The sequence below is a fragment of the Aphelocoma coerulescens genome, chromosome 7 (assembly GCF_041296385.1).
Source record: "Aphelocoma coerulescens isolate FSJ_1873_10779 chromosome 7, UR_Acoe_1.0, whole genome shotgun sequence".
NCBI classification, from domain to species: Eukaryota; Metazoa; Chordata; class Aves; order Passeriformes; family Corvidae; genus Aphelocoma; species Aphelocoma coerulescens.
Genome location: NC_091021.1, coordinates 742,023 through 762,084, shown reverse-complemented (window position 1 = coordinate 762,084; position 20,062 = coordinate 742,023). Strand labels below are relative to the sequence as shown.

The 20,062-nt window shown below is 50.5% G+C and overlaps 1 protein-coding gene across 20 annotated transcripts in view; it reads right to left on the bottom strand.

The window, feature by feature from the left end:
* HDAC4 (histone deacetylase 4) overlaps positions 1-20,062 on the bottom strand; it is a 178,854-nt gene that overhangs the window by 100,613 nt on the left and 58,179 nt on the right. For 9 of the 20 annotated variants that reach the window (XM_069021637.1, XM_069021641.1, XM_069021640.1 and 6 more), the window contains exons 1-2: positions 10,655-10,724; positions 4,660-4,731 (exon numbers count right to left, since the gene is read on the bottom strand). In XM_069021637.1, coding sequence (XP_068877738.1) covers positions 4,660-4,731; positions 10,655-10,715 — 133 coding nt within the window. In that variant the 5' untranslated portion in view covers positions 10,716-10,724. The other 11 variants (XM_069021646.1, XM_069021645.1, XM_069021648.1 and 8 more) reach the window with 5 other exon arrangements.

Below are 20,062 nucleotides of genomic sequence, written 5' to 3'. Positions count from 1 at the left end.
TCAGTTCAGGACTGCCCATCCCTGGAAGTGTCCAAGGCCAGGCTGGACAGGGCTTGGAGCAGCCTGGGATAGTGGAAGGTGTCCTTGCCCACGGGACAAGATGGGCTCCAAGGTCCATCCCAACCCAAACCAGTCCGTGATTCTCCGATTTCCAGCCTGGCCAGAGGAGTGGTTTCATTCCATGTGGAACATGGACACTGAAGTTGAGGCAGAGGTGGCCAAAAAGCTCATCCCTCTTCCATACAGCCCTGCACATGCACAAAGCGCTGAGGCAGAGTTAGAGGGTCATTAAATTATCCTGTGACCAACAAAATATGAGTTTGGGGACAGTAATAGTCCAGAGAAGAGGTTCTGAAGCTTGAACTTCCCTGCTCCTCTGCAGGAAGCTGCCCAGGGCCTCTGGATGTGGCAGTTCCCTCCCCTCTCCTGCACAAATAACCCCAAATTCACTGAATGCAAAGGGCTTTTAATAGAAGCACAGCAGTTCAGCAAATCCCCAGTGGAAACCTGGGAGCTGGCTGAAGGGCTGTGCAGGGCTTTCCTTGCTGAGGAACGGCTCTGAGGCTGGGCACACTTCAGGAGAGCCTCTAGCAGGTGAAACACTCCTTTTCTCATTGCAGGGGCTGTGGTTTGTCCACTTGGCTTAGGGCTAGAAATGAAAGACAAACATTAATAAACCATAAGTATCGCAGGAAATGTAATGCTGAGCTGATTTTAACTCTCAAGGCTTTAAGCTGCACTAACCTGCAGTTTCCCTGCTTCCTTGGAATCATGGAATGGTTTGGGTGGGAAGGGACCTTAAAGCCCATCCAGTGCCACCCCCTGCCACGGGCAGGGACACCTTCCACCATCCCAGGCTGCTCCAAGCCTGGCCTTGGACACTTCCAGGGATCCAGGGGCAGCCACAGCTTCTCTGGGAATCTTACCTTACACCAGAGCATCTAAAGTGGTGGCAAAATTACCACACCAAGGCCGCTGACAAAAGGAGCTGCAGCTTTTCAATAACCTAACGAGAGGACAGGGTTGAACCTGCTTAGTGTCCAGGTGTGACATTAAAATTATTTTTCCTAGAACTCACTTTTGATGATAATTTGGAGGGTTTGGATGGGTTTGTCCCCCATCCTGGGCTTCATGTGTATATCCATATTATACATCAGGATATTCTGAACACTAAAGGAAAGCCCTTCTGAGGGGGAGCTACTTCTGGGGCACAACAAATGCTCATGTTGCTCCTGAGCTGACACGTCCCAGTGTGAACCAGGACAGGATCCTGTCAGGAGCCCAAGTCCCTGCTGCCTGGGCAGCTCCCTGGACCTGCTTCAGAGCTGCTTGGTGCCTTTCTGGAGGAGGTGCTGAAGGAGGGTTTGAAGGTGGGGAGCCATGAGGGCATCCCCTTCCTCTGAGAGGGGGAATTAACGACAGCCCAGACCAGCTGGAACACCCCTCCTTCCCCTCACAGACAGGGATTAATCTCTGGCTGCAAAACCAGGCGACAGCATTAGTCCAGAGGCTCGTACCAACCATTTATTCCCACATACATCAACATTATTTTTGCGAATGGCTGTGGAAGTGAGAGTGGATAATTAGATCTAGCAAGGAGAAAAAGCAGCAGGGAGCTGAAATCTCCCACTTAATGCTCTGCATTGGAAGGGACCTCATCCCCTTCCACAGGCAAGGGACACCTTCCACTATCCCAGGCTGCTCCAAGCCCCAGTGTCCAGCCTGGCCTCGGACACTTCCAGGGATGCAGAGGCAGCCACAGCTTCTCTGGGAAATCTGTACCAGGGCCTCACCAGCCTCTGATTTTAAAAAAAAAAAGAATGAAGGGAAGCAACATTGCTGAATAAAGTTAATCTATTCCTTTTCCTCCCCCGGGCCAAAGGCGCAGCGATCCTCGGGAGCCCGAGGCAGAGAGGCAGCGCTATCAGACAGATGATGATTGCACTCCTGAGCAGGATGTGGGCTGTGGGGGCTTTGTCTTGTTGTACTTCTGCGAGCACCTCAGAAATTCAGAAGCACCAATTACGGCTGATGCGCCTTTGAAAAGGGAAAATGTTTCCCTTCCTCCAATTAATCCTTAATTTATACAGAAAAGAAGATAGAAATAATTTTCACTGCCGATGACTGAACTCGGTTCTACTCAACCAAATTCGCTCCTAAAAACCATCTCATAAAACTGCTGTAAATATTTCTCGGTTTGTAGCTGAAATGCCCTGCAGGATGGAGGATTTTTAGAACTTTCTCACCATTTCACATCAGAGAAAAACAACTAACAAGGGTCAAACCTCTCCTTCACTTGGTTCATGGTGAAGAGAAAAACATTTTGGTTTCCTACAAGCACACCACAGTGATTTTATCTGAAATAGAAATGCAGCATAAAAGCTCAAGGACCACTCAAGCTCATTCAACCTTACCCTGACCTGGGCAGGAGAATGTTTTAATCAAAATATCCCAGGACACAATCAAGCCTTTTTTTTCTCCTTAAGCTGTTTTTTAACACCATTATTTCAGTCATGCCTGAGACTTGGAACACCACCCCACAATCCCACACACAACTCATTTTTCCAGAGCAATGCTTGGTGTTGCTTCTCATTTCTTCTCTCACAAAGATCTGCAGCAAACTCCTAAAGACAAGAATGATAAAAACCAGATACGGCAATCCCAGGATGGTTTGGGTTGGGAAGGACCTCAAAGTCCATCCCATCCCACCCCTGCCATGGGCAGGGACACCTCCCACTGTCCCAGGCTGCTCCAAGCCCCAATGTCCAACCTGGCCTTGGACACTGCCAGGGATCCAGGGGCAGCCACAGCTGCTCTGGGCACCCTGTGCCAGGGCCTGCCCACCCTCCCAGAGAACAATTCCTTCCCAATATCCCATCCAGCCCTGCCCTCTGGCACTGGGAAGCCATTCCCTGTGTCCTGTCCCTCCATGCCTTGTCCCCAGTGCCTCTGCAGCTCTCCTGGAGCCCCTTTAGGCCCTGCAAGGGGCTCTGAGCTCTCCCTGGAGCCTTCTCTCCTCCAGGTGAGCATCCCCAGCTCTCCCAGCCTGAGTTCCATTCCCACAGCTCAAATACTGGGAGAACCATCTGCCAAAGAGATGGGACTGCCCACCTCTCATCCCACCCACGTCACACCAGCACAGCTCCCCAGGGATCCCTGCCTTGCTGTTCTTCCAAAAGCACAGAGGTGAGCTATTAGAAATTGTCAAAATGGAGTCCAAACAGCAGGAACTCCCCAAATCCTGCATGGCTCCATTAAACAGCCTCATTTCACCTGGGCAAAACCAGCCAGAACAGACTCTACCATCAGGCTCCCCAAGCTCTCAACCAGCACCAGCCTTTGGCCTGAAATACCTCAGAAAGAAACATTAAATTTAGCCAGCAATCAAAACCAATGCCAAAATAAAGGGGATTGAAGATTCCAACCCATCCCTTTCCCAGTCCTGGCCGATGATCCACAGAGCCACAAAATCCAGCCTGGCTCACGAGCGAGGTGAGGGCAGTAAAACCTGTAAGTTGACCTGTGCTACCACAGGGATGTTAAAACGAGAATGCCTGTGAGGGTTTGGACAACAGAACCTCCCTTACCTGACGGACACGTTTGGGAGCACGCGGAGGGGACAGGGATTTCTCACAGTCTGAAGCCAAACGCCCGTGCCTGGTGAACAACCATCTCTTCCTTTTTCCCCCCAATGCTACAACTCTACCTCCTTGAAAGTTTCCTTCCCCAGATATGCATTTGAGGCCACAAAAATCTAGGTTAGGTCACAGCCCACTTTCTTCTCCCCCTCCCAATGTAGCGAAGTTGTTTTGAATAAACTTCGTTTACATCTTTCCAACTGGCACTACCAGAAGTGCTCAGATCTTCTGCAAGATCTCATCCTTAAGAGAAAAGGGCCTGAGGGAATTTTGGGAGGCAACAGAGAAGGGAAAGTTGGGGGTTTGGAAGATCTGAGCTGCTCCCTGCAGAGCAGATAAAGTTTCCTGTATCCTATCACCCCTGGTACAAATACCTGCTTGTACCTGGAAGACAGAAGGGGGAAACACAACAGCCAGCAGCAGATTGTTTCCCACAGAATTCCATGTGCTGGGAGCAGAACTTTGGTCTCCATCACTCACAGAGCTGCAGCCATGAGCCTTTAAGAGCTCCCCCAGCCTGGTGAGGAGCAGCCAGGACGAGGAGCAGGAGGACAAGCCCCAGGAGACGCCGTGGCAGGATCATTAGGAGAGGGAGAACAGCAAACAGCCCGGAGCCCGGCGTGACACGCTTTGATCAGCCCAGCCTTGGCTCCCTGTCCCTTCTCCCTAACGAGAACAGCAGCTCCAAAACCTCCTCAGCTCCCCAGTGCTCCTTCTGGGCTGGGGAAGGACTCGTTCAGATGCTGCTTTGTGCTCCCGTCCTCTCCTTTCCAAGGCAAACCAAGCATCCCCAACCAGGCTGGGCTCCCCTCAGCGCCCTGCAAGACTTCCAGGACTGCTGTGCTCCATTCCCAAATCCCACTCTCCCAGCATGGGAAAGCAGAGGTGTGCAAGTCCTAACAGACTTTGTTCCAGCACTCTGCATTTGCATTCTGCTCTCCCACTCGCAAGGCAGAGCTGCAGAGAGTTTTCCTGCACCCCCAGCACAGGAACGAGGCTTAATAGGAAGCTTTTTCCTTACCAGAGCTGGGCATGTGGTTCACTCGAGGTGGATTCAACAGCTCCACTGGCTGGTCTCTGCCAGAAAGCCCATCTGGAAAGAGGGGAGGGAAAAAAAAAAATAAAATCACATCAACACTTTGGGTAGCTGAGCTATTTTTAGCCATTCCAAGCAGAAAAAATAATCAGCAACCAATTATCGATGCAGAGCAGAAACACAAGTAGCATGAATCAATGGAAACAAGAACATTCCCAGGACAGCTAAAGCAGGAAATAAAGGAGGCTCTACCCCGAATTACGCTCAGGTTTTCCTGGTCTTTAAGCCCACAGCTGGTGCTGATCCCAACCTGAGGAAATAGGGATGTCAGCTCACAGACCTTACCAGAGAACAGCTAAACTGCCATCCTTCCTTGCTGGGAGAACTGAGGTAAGACAGAGACGCAGCCCCACGGAGCAAAGTTGAGGAATGGCTGGAATATGCCAGGGAGATGTTAAGGAAAACTGACAAATCACTGCAGGAGATTAAAATGCAGAGACATGCATAACAAGCCCCATTTTGCATAAGTTTGGATCTCAGAAAGGCATTAAAAACATACTTTGTAAATGAGATGCACAAATCCATCTTGCTGAAGCAGTTCCCTATTTAAAATATTTCCAAGATCATATCTTGCATCCAGGTAGAGTTAAACAGAACAACCAGTGTTGGAGACTGCCACACCTGAGTTTCTAGTCACCCATTCCCCTCCCAGGAAAGCTGAAGCAAAAAGTGCTAAATTATGTTTTCAGTGCAATTATGAACACTGGAATACACAAAATTTATCTCAAACCCATTTGTTCCACCTCTGCCAGTCTGTCTCACTTTTCCCCTCCAACCCCTTTCTGTGCTGCAGCTCTGATAGGATCAAGCCAAACCCTGTCTGGAGACATCAAAGAAGCCACTCCATCTCTCTCAGGCAAAGGACAGTGTTAGAAAAACGTTAAGATTTGTTTTCTTCTCCCCGTTTTCTCCATTTTTCTGGAGAGAAAGCACAGTCGGGGATTTCTCCATGTCTTGCCTGGGTTCACCTCCACTGACCACGGATTGAAGGGGAAGAGCAAAACATCACTATTTCAAATGTAATTGAGCCATCAGAGTCAGTGGAGAGCACAGCCCAGGAAAATTCCCAGTTTTCCTGGGGAGCAGAGTATTTTCAGCTTCTCTGCTGAGCAGTTTCAGATGAAGACGAGCCTTCAGAGGAGAAGAACCCATGGACTAAGCAGAGCCCTGCAGCAGCACCCAGGTGCTCCGTGAGACAAATCCAGGTCAATTTCAGGGACTTTTAAGACCTGTTTAATTCTAAGAAATAAAGAATTTTTTCCACTGATTAAAAAAAAAGTATTCCTTTCCACTCATTTAAAAAAAACCCAAACCCAAAAACCAACGCTTTGCCACCTTTGTTTCAAAATGAGGATTAGATTAATCACAGCAGAACATTCAGGAACATCTTTTAAAGCACTGACACCTGAAAGACTCGAAGCAAAACCGAGCGATGCGAGACTGAGGTTCTGTCTTTGCTGTCCAAATAAAGCTCTATAAAAGAAAACATTAAGTATAAAATAAAAAATAAAGCTCTGAATCTCTGGAGTCCTCCCTCAGCACAAGGATGTGGAGCTGCTGGAGCAGTGCAGAGAGGTCAAGCCACATAATCAGGGTTTGACTCTTCTTACAAGCCACAGACCCTGGTTTGAATACTGAGACAACCCAGACAAGCTACAAAATATTCCCCAGCTCTCTGCTGGTCAAATTGGTCCTAAGCTACTAAAAAGAACTGGCCAGGAAACATCCTCCCAAATTGGCTCTGTGTGAATCAGGCTGATGATTTCCCCAAAACTCTGCAACAAAGTGCTCTGTCCACCGAGCCTGGAGGGAGGCAGACACCAGCCTGTCTGATTCATGGCTCGAGTCAGGGAACATTTAGTGGAGCTTAATTTCCAGATGGGTATTTCTACTCATTAATTAACAAAATGAAGCCATAATTCATTGATGGAAACTCGAACACGTTGTTTTTATCTTAATCTGTTCCAAAGAGTTGTTTAAGTTATTCAGAAAATATAGCCAGGACAGGTTTGGAAGTAGCTGAGCTTGCAGGATTTAAAGATGTTGAAAATAGCAAAACAAAGGCAAAATATTTACAAGTTCACTCCAGAACAAACCAGAAACATGACAGATAAAAACCCTCAGAAAGGATGAAGCAGCAAAATGAACGATTTCACAGAATCAGAGAATTGTCAAGGTTGGAAAAGACCTCTGAGATCATCAAGTCCATCCAGGGCAAAACCAAACCAGATGAGGACAAGGAAATACAACTTCACCGCTTAAAAAAGACAAGAAATGAAGAGGAATAGAAGGCTGAAACATTCAATGAGGTCTTAAAGAAAACTGCAAGCAGCCTGACTATAATTAACTCTGATGAGCTTAAAAATGTAGGGCAGAACTGGGAATGAAGAGGTTATTTAAATAGTTTTCCATGTATTCAGATCTTTCGACCTGATGCAAATCACCCTGGCCTACCTGAATTCCTGGAGGGAAGTGATGAGCAACTAAAAATTATCTTTAAAGGATACCTGCAGTAGAGGAAAAATTCTACAGAGGTGCAGAAGTAAAAGTTTAGGGAAGACAGGGAGAAAGGCAGGAGCAAAGGGTAGAGAAGATCAGCATTAGTGACTCGGATTTGCTCCCTTTGGAGCTCGACATGCAGAATCCAAGCTGAAAAACAGATGGATGGGAGATGCAGTGACAGAAGAGTAAAACCTTCCCACGGTGATGGAGACAGAAAATAGTACAACTACCAATGGGAAATAGCTGGCCAAGCAAGGCCAGAAGAAGGAAAAGCCAAAAGGATTTCCCCAAACCAAGCAGTCCCCACTCAGCAGTGATGCAGAGGATCCAAGCTCCCTCCTGGACGCATGAACAGGGGCACATGCAAGGTCACCCCTCGGGGACGCAGCAGCCTCAGCGGCCACGGCTTCAGGTTCAACACCTGAAGATGAATTATGGGCAACCAAGAGAGAAACCTCAGAGAGAAGATTTTTTTTTTTTTTAATGGGACAGAGGAGCTGCAGAACTCAGTTTTGCCAGCATCAGCCTGGTTCTCCATTGAGGGAAGGCAACAGAGTGGTCCAGAGGCGTTTTCAGGATGAGCAGTTTTCTGCTAACGCTGCGAGTTTGAGACCACTCGACCAACTTCTGTCTCCTTTGCTCATAAATCTTCTGGACAGCACCTCACTGCACAACAGCAATCAGGGGCCTCTGAGCAGGCAGGGAATTGTTCCCTGGGAGGGTGGGCAGGCCCTGGCACAGGGTGCCCAGAGAAGCTGTGGCTACCCCTGGATCCCTGGCAGTGTCCAAGGCCAGGTTGGACAGGGCTTGGAGCAGCCTGGGACAGTGGGAGGTGTCCCTGCCCACGGCAGGGGGGGAAGCAGATGAGCTTTGAGGCCCCAAATCATGCTCCTTGCCCCTAAGCAAGGCTGCCCAGTGCTCCACAAGCCAGCACAAGCCTCATCCCTTGTCACCAGGCTGTTCACAGAGAGGCCCAGGCTGTGCCACACGAGAGCCCTGGCAGTGCCCAGCAGCTCTGTGCTGTCTCCATTACACGTGTCAGCCCACAGCAATTCCATGGATCTCCTCCAGGCACAGGAACGTGGGGTGTCCTTCCCCCTGCTATCAGTATCCACGCACCAGAGCCAGGCTATAAAAAGCACCTTGCATTCTGTCCCCGAGCCGGGCCGGGGGGCACAACGTGCACACAGGGCTTCTCTGCGTCCCTTCCGGGCAGGATCTGGGGAGGGTCCGTGGGTGGCTCTGCTCGAACGTTTGGCTGAATTTAAAAACCAGATCATGCACTACCCTTGGAGCCTTGGGATGCCAGGCAGCTAAAACAGGCTGGCTGAGGAATTAAAAAGCCTCCACCCCTGACCGTTAAGCACAGGCCACTGGAACACCCTGACTTGCATATCAAGCGTGTGTGACAAGTTACAATATTAGCAATGAGAACGCTAATTACCATGGGCGCGTTATTTATTTGTCTGCTCACGCGAAATTTACAGAGGGGGGAGAAAAAAAATGATGAAAAAAAAATCCTTCAACGTTTACAAGAAAGCAATTAGGGCAGCAAATGGATTATTTCTCTTTAAACCTATGAGAAAATGCTCAGTGCATATTTCCTCTCTAATTTGTCTGCACTCAAGGAGCTATTTTTGGAAGTCTCCCTAGACTGTATTGTAGCACCACATGTACTGTAATGGCATTTTAATTAGCCCAGAGAGCTGGAAGATGCACTCTGCATCCGAAAGAGAAGCAGCCTAACAAAATGAGAGCATCCTTTCCCTTCCCTTCTCGGAGATTTACAGCAGCCATCAAGCCCAAATACCAATTATGGCTTCGGCTGGAACCGACTGCGACTGCTATAAAAACCCAGCGCGCCGCCCCGGCCCGCGGAACTCCGCGCAAACAAACCCGGGATTTAAGCACTGTTTACTCATCCCTTAAAGGTGGATGGTAAAAATAAAAACGCTGCAGCCACGCACGGGCAGAACGGGGCACAGGAGGAGGGGAGACAAGTGAAAAAGAGATGGGTCTGCTGGAGTTACCAGAACACCCGTTTAGAGGAGAGTTAACCCAACCCCGTCTGTGTGGGGTTGTTTGGGGGAATTTTTTAACTATTAGGGTTACTACAACTACAGCTAATACTGAAGTGCCTTGCCAGGGAGTGCCATCGTGCATCACCATCACCAGGATGGCCTGGTATATATATATATATATATATATATATATAAATATATAAATATATAAATAAATATATATATATATATATGTGTGTGTGTGTTTAATTTGCTTTCATTCTGACTGCTTGCTGTGGATGCAGTAGAAAGTAGGTCAGGCTGGTGGCTTCCTCAGCTCTGGAGAAGGCTGGCACACTTGGAATAGCAAATCCCCTCGTGCCCTTGACAATCCTGACTGCTCCAGAGACATTCCAGGGTCCAGATATCCAGATGTCAGTTCCACTGAAGCCAGGAGCCCACCCCAGCACTCAGCACCTCACTAGTGAGAACCAGGATGGGGCCCAAGCTTTCTTTTGCATTAGAATCCACACAAATACCTCACAAGAATCTGAAGGTACTCAGGTAAACATCTACAAGAGCTTGGTACTGCTCTCCTACCCTGGACCCTGTAAAGATAAATCCTGCAGGTCACAGTTTGGTTAACATCAAGGTAAAAGCATAAAAGGAAACATAAAAAAGTTCAAGGCCGGGTTGGATGGAGCTCTGAGCAACCCCATCCAGTGAGAGGCACCCCTGGCCATGGCAGGGGCTTGGAACTGGACGGTCTTCAAGGTCCCTTCCAACCCAAACCCTCCTGGGATTCTAATGCTCAGCAGCTGCTAACACAAAAAGCAACACTTAATTTACTGCTAGGAAGTGATCCTAGAAGCCAAAATACCTAAGAAGCGTTTAAACAGGAAGCTGCGGTCCTCAAGGTGTTGACAGGCTGATATCCAAATGACAAGACACCACTTTTCCCTGGAAGCATTGTGTTCCACTTCCTATGCCATTATTTTCCTTAATTCCCTGCAGTGGGAGGACGAAGCAACTCCCACCAAACATGACAATCTTCAGCCTCCTCAGCAGACTCCGATGACTTCATCCGCACACAGCTGAGGAGATGTGTCACTCTGGAGATCCACGGGAACAAAATAATCCTTTACGTGTAAACGCGAGTGAGCAGAGGCTGGGAGCAACCCATCGACTCCACCGGAGACAGCCAGAAGGAGGAGCTGCCCATTCCAGGAGATTTGATTCCCTTCCCCTGTGGGCAAGGAAAGCCAGAAACCTCCCCCCAGCCAGCCTTCCCACTGCCCCCCAACAAAGCAAGCAGGGGAGGAGGAATAAAACACGGTAAAGGGAGAGAATGTGCACTACACATTTCATGTCTATTTTCCCTTCCAAGCGCCTGTCCCCACGCACCGCCTCACACGCACCTGGCAGGCACAGCCTCCCACAGAGCTGTGCGGGCCCGGGGAGCAGCGGCGTCCCGACCATTCCCAGAGCAGCGGGATCCCGAGCCCGGGCGCTCTGCTGCCGGCCAGCCTCAGCCCGTCTGGCCTCTCCGCTGCCAGGAAAGGCTGAGCTCTGGTTTCCCCTCGCAGGCGCCGCCCACGGAGTGACATTCCCAGGCACGGAGCCCTGTCCCAGACCCGGCTCTGTTTCAGGCCGAGCCGTGTCCCGCAGTCTCTCTGCCGTGGCCAAGGCCAGAAGGCCTCTGCTGGTGGCCACCCAACACCTCCCGCTGGCCAGCGCACAGCAAACCCCAACGCACAGCTCAGGGCTTCTGCTGCCAGCATTCCCGGTGTTCCCAGGGCGCTGGGAGACTCGCAGTGGGATCTGCAGGATGCACCATCGGTCCCCGGTGAGATGCTGCAGGATCAGCCTGGCACTCTGCACAGCACCTCCCCGCTACCCCAGCCTTATCCCATACAGAGCCAGCCGGGATCAACACCGGGCAGCAGGAAAAGCACCCCTGTCTACCTGTTCCTGACATAATTTCCTTATCACAAGGCTGGAGCCCCTCTGCCCTGGAGCCAGGCTGGGAGAGCTGGGGAAGAGAAGGGAATGCTCCAGGGAGAGCTCAGAGCCTCTTCCAGGACCTAAAGGGGCTCCAGGAGAGCTGGAGAGGGACTGGAGACAAGGGATGGAGGGACAGGACACGGGGAATGGCTTCCCTCTGATAGAGGGCAGGGCTGGATGGGATATTGGGAAGGAATTGTTCCCTGGGAGGGTGGGCAGGCCCTGGCACAGGGTGCCCAGAGCAGCTGTGGCTGCCCCTGGATCCCTGGCAGTGCCCAAGGCCAGGTTGGACATTGGGGCTTGGAGCAGCCTGGGACAGTGGGAGGTGTCCCTACCCATGGCAGGGGGTGGAATGGGATGAGATTTAAGGTCCCTCTCAACCCAACCCGCCCTGGGATTCTGTGATTCCATAATACCTGCTGCTACCCGCCAGCTTTAGGCTGTCTGTATACATCATCTTCGTGTCAATTATGTACAGATTTCTAAAATTTGGACTTCAGATATTTTTAAATCCCAGATAAAAAAAAAAAAACAGACTCCCATTTCAAAGCATCTAAAAGTAGATTCCACTTTCACAGACTTGGTGGAACAGCAATTTCCCCACTTGCGACGAAGGAGCCGAGACTCCGCTGCTCATGACTATAAATATATTCATAGATATTTTCCCTGGCACAAAGCACTTCAATTTTAAAGGCAAGAGATTCATCAACTCTTCTGGAGAGCTTCATCCTTTTGCTGCTTTGATTCTGTCAGTGAGCACACGCTCCTGGCAGGAGTGGAGGAGGGCACAATCTGCCACCATCTGCAGGGTGCAATCCATCTGAAAAGGTGACTGTCCTCAAGAAATTAGCATAGTCCAAGCATTTAACTTCACTCTGGAATATTATGTTCAACCAACAGGCTCTTTCCAGAGCCATTCTGCAGAATGTTCCTGCTCCCTGCACGGTGCTGGGTTTGGGGGTTTTTTTTAAGTTTTAACGCAGCCTTTAAACAAAAGTGGATAAAATTTTCCATCCTCCCTGGGAGGCGAACGGGGTAAAGGCAGGACTCCACCACCCTCCCGGTTAAATGCTTCTCCGGGAGATCGGCGTTATCAAAGCGAGGTGTTCAATCTGCTGAGACAGGTCCCGTGAACTTGAGCACAGTAAAAAAAGCCGACTCCCCAGGACTGCCTGGGCGTTGAGCGGGAGAGGTGCTGCTGGCAGCCGGCCATTCCCCAATCACCCGCTATTCACAGCACGTGAATCCCCACTGCAGCGCCACGGATCCGCAGACAGAGCGCCCCTTGGATCCAAAGCAATATTCCAGCAGGTTCTTCAAAACTGATTGCTGGTACAAGAACGAAGCAAGGGAAGGGGGGAGGGGGGGGAAAAGAAGCACCTTGAAATTATCTGCGATTGTCAGCAGCGGGAGAGAGGCGAAGCACATCTTCGAGGCAGGAGAGAAGGGTCAATAACCTGCTTAATTTTCCCTTCTCTCTGGATGAATAAACTGTCAGGAAGAAATCCAGCTGAAAGATAGCCTGGCTCTTCCACAGCTTCAAACGAGGCTCCAGCTCCTGCCCACGCACTCACAGGACGCGATGTTCGAGCTAACGAGATGCCACGGGAAGAAGAGGCTTCCTTCCTTCCAGGAGGGAACAAAATGTCTGTGATGGGAAGCAAAGAGCATGGATTGCCTTCCAGCCCCGTGGCCGGCTAGCACACGTGCTAAATGAGACTGATCCACACAAGTGATGATTCTGGGCAGGGTCAGGTTGGGTATCAGGCTGGAGAGCAGGGAAAGGTTCTTTCCCCAGAGGGTGCTGGGCACTGCCCAGGCTCCCCAGGGAATGGGCACAGCCCCGAGGCTGCCAGAGCTCCAGGAGGGTTTGGACAGCGCTGCCAGGGATGCCCAGGGTGGGAGTGGTGGGGTGTCTGTGCAGGGACAGCAGCAGGACTTTGCAATCCTTGTGGGTCCCTTCCAGCTCTGGAGATTCCATGATTCTATGAACTGCTTCCAATGCAGGCTGCATCCAAAGGTTCCAATCCTTTCCAGTGCAGGAAAGGGAAGCGAGGATACTTACTCAGCAACCCATTACACTCACACTAACCCAGGAGAAACTCCTGGATGCAGCAGAGGGCAGGGAGAACAGAGGCAAAGGAAACTGAGGCTTGGAGCCCTCCCTGGGCACTGCTGGCAACGGGAACCATCCAGGATTTCATGAGTAAGCAGATGCCTGCTGGCCTTAGGAGCTCCCTGAGCACATGGCAGAACTGGAAAGAGCAGAGGGAAAAAAAGGGGGAATTTTTCATTGAGGGAAATAAATACGGAGATATGGAAACAGGAGGGTCAGCAAACAGATCAGGCCTTGGGTTTGATGGGGCTGCAGGTCCCAGGTGCCTGCCAGGCTCCAAAGGCTTCCAGACCCAACCCTTCCCAGTGCCCCACCATCCTTTCTGCTACACTCCCCATGTCTCAGGGTGGAAAACTCATCCTCACATGCAATACCACATCCAAGCCTGTAACAGCAGAACATCTGTGGCTCATCAGGGAAAAAGCCTTTTGGTCTAACATTTTAAGGACCACAGGCCAGCTGACCGTGCTTGTGAGCAGCCTGAACTGCAAGTCACTCTACGCCTGTTGAAGGTGACAACAACACATCTGAGTGCCACCCTCACCCTCAGACAGGGAGGAAGACAAGGTTTCTCCCTGCTTTGCCCAGATTTCAAGCAGGTGCACGTAAAAATTGAGTAAGTTTGTGTACAAAGCTTGGACCAGAAATTGCTGGCACCCAGAAATGCAGATCCTGTCCCAACACGCTAATTCAGGGTGCTCAAAACAAAACTGGAGATAGTGCTTGGTCAAAACCGAAATCATCAGTTCAACAATCCTGGAAGCACACAAACAAACAGCAATTAAACCAATCACGCAATTAAAACCAGTCATGTCCAGAGTGCCCATATTCCAAACTTCCAACACTGGCTCTTCACCCTCAAAAGAAACAAACCCCCCAAGAGTGCCAAGCACCAGAGGTTACTTTTAACTGAAGATAAGAACGTGGAGTCATTCATCAAAAAGACTGTTTTGCTTTAAAATACTCACACTAAGTATTTCTGTGGGAATTACTGTCCTTAAATTAGAACCATGAAGAAGTTGGACACTTCCTACAGAGAACTCTGGATGGAGACCATCAAATCCCAACCCAAAGCACAGCTCCCAGCACCTACCCTCAGCACCTTCTCTGTTTCATCCTGATGATGGAGCAGAAAGCTCCAAGAGAAGAAAATCTCACCAATGCCACCGGAAAGGCACAATCCACAGCTCCTTCGCGCTCAAAAATCCCCTTTATTCCGGCTCTGTGGCACATAAGGGGTTAACACAAGCTGAAATGCTCATGCAACGCATAATGGGTTTTCCTTACCACAATGGATCATTATTGCATGGCAATCTAATACAGTAATAGTAGATAATACCAGTAATATGGATTTGCTTTAGTAAAAGCATTTGAAATTGCATTAAACACAGCAACACGAGAATGGCACGTTTTGAAACGGATATTTCTAATTCCCGGTGTGTAGAGGAGCTGCTCCTGTTTCCAAGCCAAGGAGAAGCAAGTCTGTCTTACCACGAGGCTGATCCAAAATCATGGAATCACAGAAAAGGCTGGAGAGGCCCTCCAAGATCACGGAGTCCCACCATCAGCTCAGCATCGCCGCTAAACCTCGTCCCCGAGTGCTGCATCCCAAGTGCTGCATCCCATGTGTGTTTGAACTCTTCCAGAGATGGTGCCCTGGGCATGATGCCTTCATTTCAGGCAAGACATTTTCCCCAATATCCACCCTGCCCCTCCCCTGGCCCAGCCTGAGGCCGTTCCCTCTCCTCCTGTCCCTGTTCCCTGGGAGCAGAGCCCGATTTCCCCCCCGGCTGCCCCCTCCTGTCAGGGACTTGTGCAGAGCCACAAGGTCCCCCCTGAGCCTCCTTTGCTCCAGGCTGAGCCCCTTTCCCAGCTCCCTCAGCCGCTCCTGGGGCTCCAGCCCCTCCCCAGCTCCGTTCCCTGCCCTGGACACGCTCCAGCCCCTCCACGTCCCTCTTTTTGTGAGGGACCAAAACTGAACCCACTGGATCCAAGGCGCAGCCCCAACGCTGGACTTTGTGTATGTTCGAAATAATGTGACAAAGAGGAGAAAAGAAACTAAAAAGCATTTTAATGAGTATTATTGCCTGCTCCTTTAGGGCACAGAACTTTTATCCACAAGGTGCAGCCTTCACAGGGGGCTAAGCAGCACCGAACACCTCATGGGCTGCACTTTGATAATGCCATGGCTGCCCGGATTGCTCCGGGTCTGTCTGGAGACAGCCTTCACAGGGAATCGAGAATCTCAGGAGCTGCAACACCCGGGGGACCTCGGAGTCCCTGAGGATCTCCCTGAGTGAACCATCAGCATGATGAAATACTTTTTGTGTGTTACAAAAGGAAACAAGTGTTCTAGAAAGTACTGGGCAGAGGTCTCCCTTGGAGATTGTGAATGGAATTGTGAATAGGTGATTTGGGTGGGAAGGGACCTTAAAGCTCATCCCGTCCCACCCGCTGCCATGGGCAGGGACACCTCCCACTGTCCCAGGCTGCTCCAAGCCCCAATGTCCAGCCTGGCCTTGGACACTGCCAGGGATGCAGGGGCAGCCTCAGCTGCTCTGGGAAATCCATCCCAGCCCCTCCCCACCCTCCCAGGGAACAATTCCTTCCCAATATCCCATCCAGCCCTGCCCTCTGGCACTGGGAAGCCATTCCCTGTGTCCTGTCCCTCCATGCCTTGTCCCCAGTCCCTCTGCAGCTCTCCTGGAGCCCCTTTAAGCTCTGGAGAGGCTCTGAGGTCTCCCTGGAGCCTTCCCTTCTCCAGGTGAGTGCCCCCAGCTCTCCCAGCCTGGCTCCAGGGCAGGGGGGCTCCAGCCCTGGGAGCACTTGACAATCCCATACCCCAGCACGAGCAGGGAATTAAACCCCACAGGTAAACACAGCGAAGGCTGAGAGTTACAGGCAGCACCACCAGCACATCTGTACCAACAGCAGTGCCAAGAAGTGCCACTGTTCTTGGTAAGCAAAAAATAGATGGGAAACAACAAAGAAAAAGCCTTGATTTTTCATTTTAACTCACTTCTGTGTCATTATGTTGGTTTTTGCTTCATCACTGCAAGTAGAAAAGCATAAATTAAGACACTTGGGTTTACTACTTAAGTTGCTCCTTAAGGCACCATTTACTCAGAAGTAGTCAGACAAAAAAGGGATGATTTCAGGTTTTGCTTTCTTATTGTTTTTACGAGTTTTTTCTTAACCTGGAGTTATTTCTCTCCCATTTCTCACTTAAAGCCATTCCTCCCCTAGCCTTCTGTGTGCCCCAACTGAAAACCAGCTGGCACCTCCCAGAAATCCATCAGAATTCCTTTAGAGCTTCTGCAGCCAAGAGGTCCCTGCTTATCATGGGAGGGGAAAAACACGGCAAACAAGGTGATCAGCAAATGGGGGAGTGGGCCCCACATAATAATCAGAATGTGCTGGGCCTGGAGAACAGGAGGCTCAGTTTCCCATTCCCCAGAACCAGTGCACACGGCGAGCCTGAACCTATTATCCCACCTGGATGTTATTTACAATAAGAAACCACAGTGACTACAAATCTACTAAACAGCAAAGACCTCCATCAGTTCTGGCTGCATCCTCCAGTGTTTTACACCAACAGCTATTTCTGGGTTGCCTTCCCCCAGCCACTGATGGAGAATCCATCACTGTCCGTGGAATCACACACTGCAGTGCTGCCTTTTGCTGGCCCTGCTGACACTCCCACCCAACCAGCAGCACCAATCAATGGCCTCCCCAAAAAAATCAATCCTGGCCCACATTTCGATCCCCCCAGCACCCAGCCAGCAGGAATTGTTGATCCTTTGTGTGCCACGTGCAAAGCAGCAGCTGAGAACACTTGACATGTGTCAACCCGGATGAGGTTCCCTCGGCGCTGGGAAGGGGTGCTCGCTCCTGGAATTGGAAATGCAGCAGGGCAGAGCTGATCCCGGCATCACTGCAGCTCTGCACAAGGACTCATCCAACCCAAAGCCAGAGAACATCCTGAAAGGAACCCACCAGGATCATGGAGTCCAACCCCTGGCCCTGCACAGACACCCCACCAATCCCACCCTGGGCATCCCTGGCAGCACTGTCCAAACACTCCTGGAGCTCTGGCAGCCTCGGGGCCGTGCCCATTCCCTGGGGAGCCTGGGCAGTGCCCAGCACCCTCTGGGGGAAGAACCTTTCCCTGATCTCCAACCTCACCCTGTGGTTTGAGCCCTCTCTACTGCATGTTAAACCATCGAGTAACGCAAGTAAATCCTCGCTGCTTTCCCTCAAACTCCTCCTCGATTCCCAAGGCATGTCCTTGGACAGGTTTTTTTGAACATATTGTTCTCGAGCCATGGTTTAAAATTCACTGTGGCCCTGCATCGCTGTCATCCTGTACTCCTGTCTGGCATACATGAGGTTTGACCTTTTCAGATTTACATTTACAGCGTTCACAATCCTTGTGAGCTTCACTACAGACAGGAAAAAAAATGAATTGAGAGGAATTTCTGGAATGGTGACTGGACTGCTGATGTTTCCTAAGGCAAAACACACACTGCTTCTATTCCAGCTTCCTAATACCCTGGTAAACAAGAGAAAATTGAATGACAAAGGAACCCTAACTAGCTGGAATCTTCTGAAAGATGGAAAACAGACTTCCAGGGCTGCCCACACAAGCGAAGAAGCTTCGTCAGTCACTGTTCAAGGGTAGCACAAACAATGCTCCAAATGAAGAATGCGGCAGGAACAAAAAAATGCAGCCCAGCAGCTGGATTTCCAACCGAAGGAAGGAAAGCCAGGCACTTCCAAAAGTGTCCCACCATGCACCCAGCCTCCCGCTTCTCCCTTCCTTCTCCCTTCCCTTTGTGCTGCAGATGCTGTGCTTGTTTTCCTGGTGTCCCTAATTTATGTGGATCCCTTCCACCCAGCTGTCTCTGCACCACACAGAGCCTCAGTGTGTTCCCCCAGCCCGGAGCAGAGCTTCCTCTCCCATCCAGCCCCCAGAGGGAGGCAGGCACGCTTTTCCTAACACATCCATCACTCACAACACACGAAAAAACCCCAAAGCTCTGGATTTTAACAAGGCTTGGAGGGACAGGACACAGGGAATGGCTTCCCTCTGACAGAGGGCAGGGATGGATGGGATACTGGGAGGAAATTGTTCCCTGTGAGCGTGGGGAGGCCCTGGCACAGGGTGCCCAGAGCAGCTGTGGCTGCCCCTGGATCCCTGGCAGTGCCAAAGGCCAGGCTGGATGGGGCCTGGAGCAGCCTGGGATAGTGGGAGGTGTCCCTGCCTGTGGCAGGGGTGGAATGGGATGGGCTTTAAGGTCCCTTCCAACCCAAACCATTCCATGATTCTGTGATTTTCCAGCACTCCCATGCTATGAGACCACATGAGAGCAGAAACAGGCTCTTGGATAAGGACAATCAGCTCTGGATAACCATGGTCCTCCTCAGACACACCAATTCCTGGGCTTGGCTTGTAAAGGTACCACAAACTTTGGCTTCCCCAGCCCTAAATGCCCTTCAGTGCCACAAAACACCGTGCCCAATTAAGCCTTTTGATGTGTCTCATTTTTTAACAGGGAAAATCAAGGGCACGAAGAGGAAAGGCTAAGCTCAAGGAATGGCAGCATTCCCCAAGCCACTTCTCCAGATGCCCTACCCCAGACCCACCACCCTGCCAGTCACTGGTCTCCTACCAAATCATGGAATCCTTACAGCTGGAAAAGACCTCTAAGACCACGCCCAAGCATTCCCCCAGCACTGCCAGCTCCACCACTAAACTGTGTCCCCAAGTGCCACATCCACAGTCTCCAATAACCTGAGAACAAATTCATCTGCCATTTACAATGAATGAGTGAGACCCAGAACATTTTCTATTTCATCACCTGTCGGTATTTCCAGCACAAGACACCAGTGTGCTTGTACAACACTGTTACAGACCAGGAGCATCTGCCTCTGCTTTCAGCAATTTTTTCCCTGTAATACTCCTGCTGTGCACACTCTATCCATCTTGTCCACCATCAATAAGATCCATTGATCAGTGTCAGCCACCAAAACCCAGCAGAAAGGTAAAGAGAGGATGAGGAATTGAGAGCTCACTGCAAAGAAGGCAGCTCCCGCGGCAGAGGATTACTGTCAGAAGGGAGATGGGAAGCACGAACTCTAGGAAAGGGGAAAAGAAGTAGGAAAATTGGACACAGGTGGTTAAAACAACACCTTCCTAGTCCTGCTTGGGGCTAAGAGCTGCATTTCAGCATTGCTTGGGAAGCTCTGCCTGTGAAAGGGAGACTTCACAGCATCCACAAGCTTTCGAGCAAAGCAGCCAAAGAAGTGAGAGCCTCAACAGAGCTTTGTCCCAAGCAGGGGGAATCTCCCTGGGACCTGCTGGTCCTACACATCCCTGCCCTTCCAAAAACCAGGCAGCAGAGCAGGGCCTGGGTGGGGGTTTCTCTGGCAGTTTGGGCTATGCTGTGCACACAGTTCTCTCAATCCCAGTGCCATGTGCTGAACAAACACCGCAGGAAGCAGAAGCAGCTCCTCGAAGTCTCCAAAGGGTGGCTGATTTTTTCACCCCAAGAAATTAAAAGCTGTAGTGCACCAAGAAGAGAACAAATTATCAACAGGCTGCCAGGTTGTTTTACTCCTTCTTAACTTGTGATTACCACCACCAATTCCATCATCTGGGGCTAAGTGGAGCTCCAAAGAGATGTGTGGGATCAGAGATTAGTTC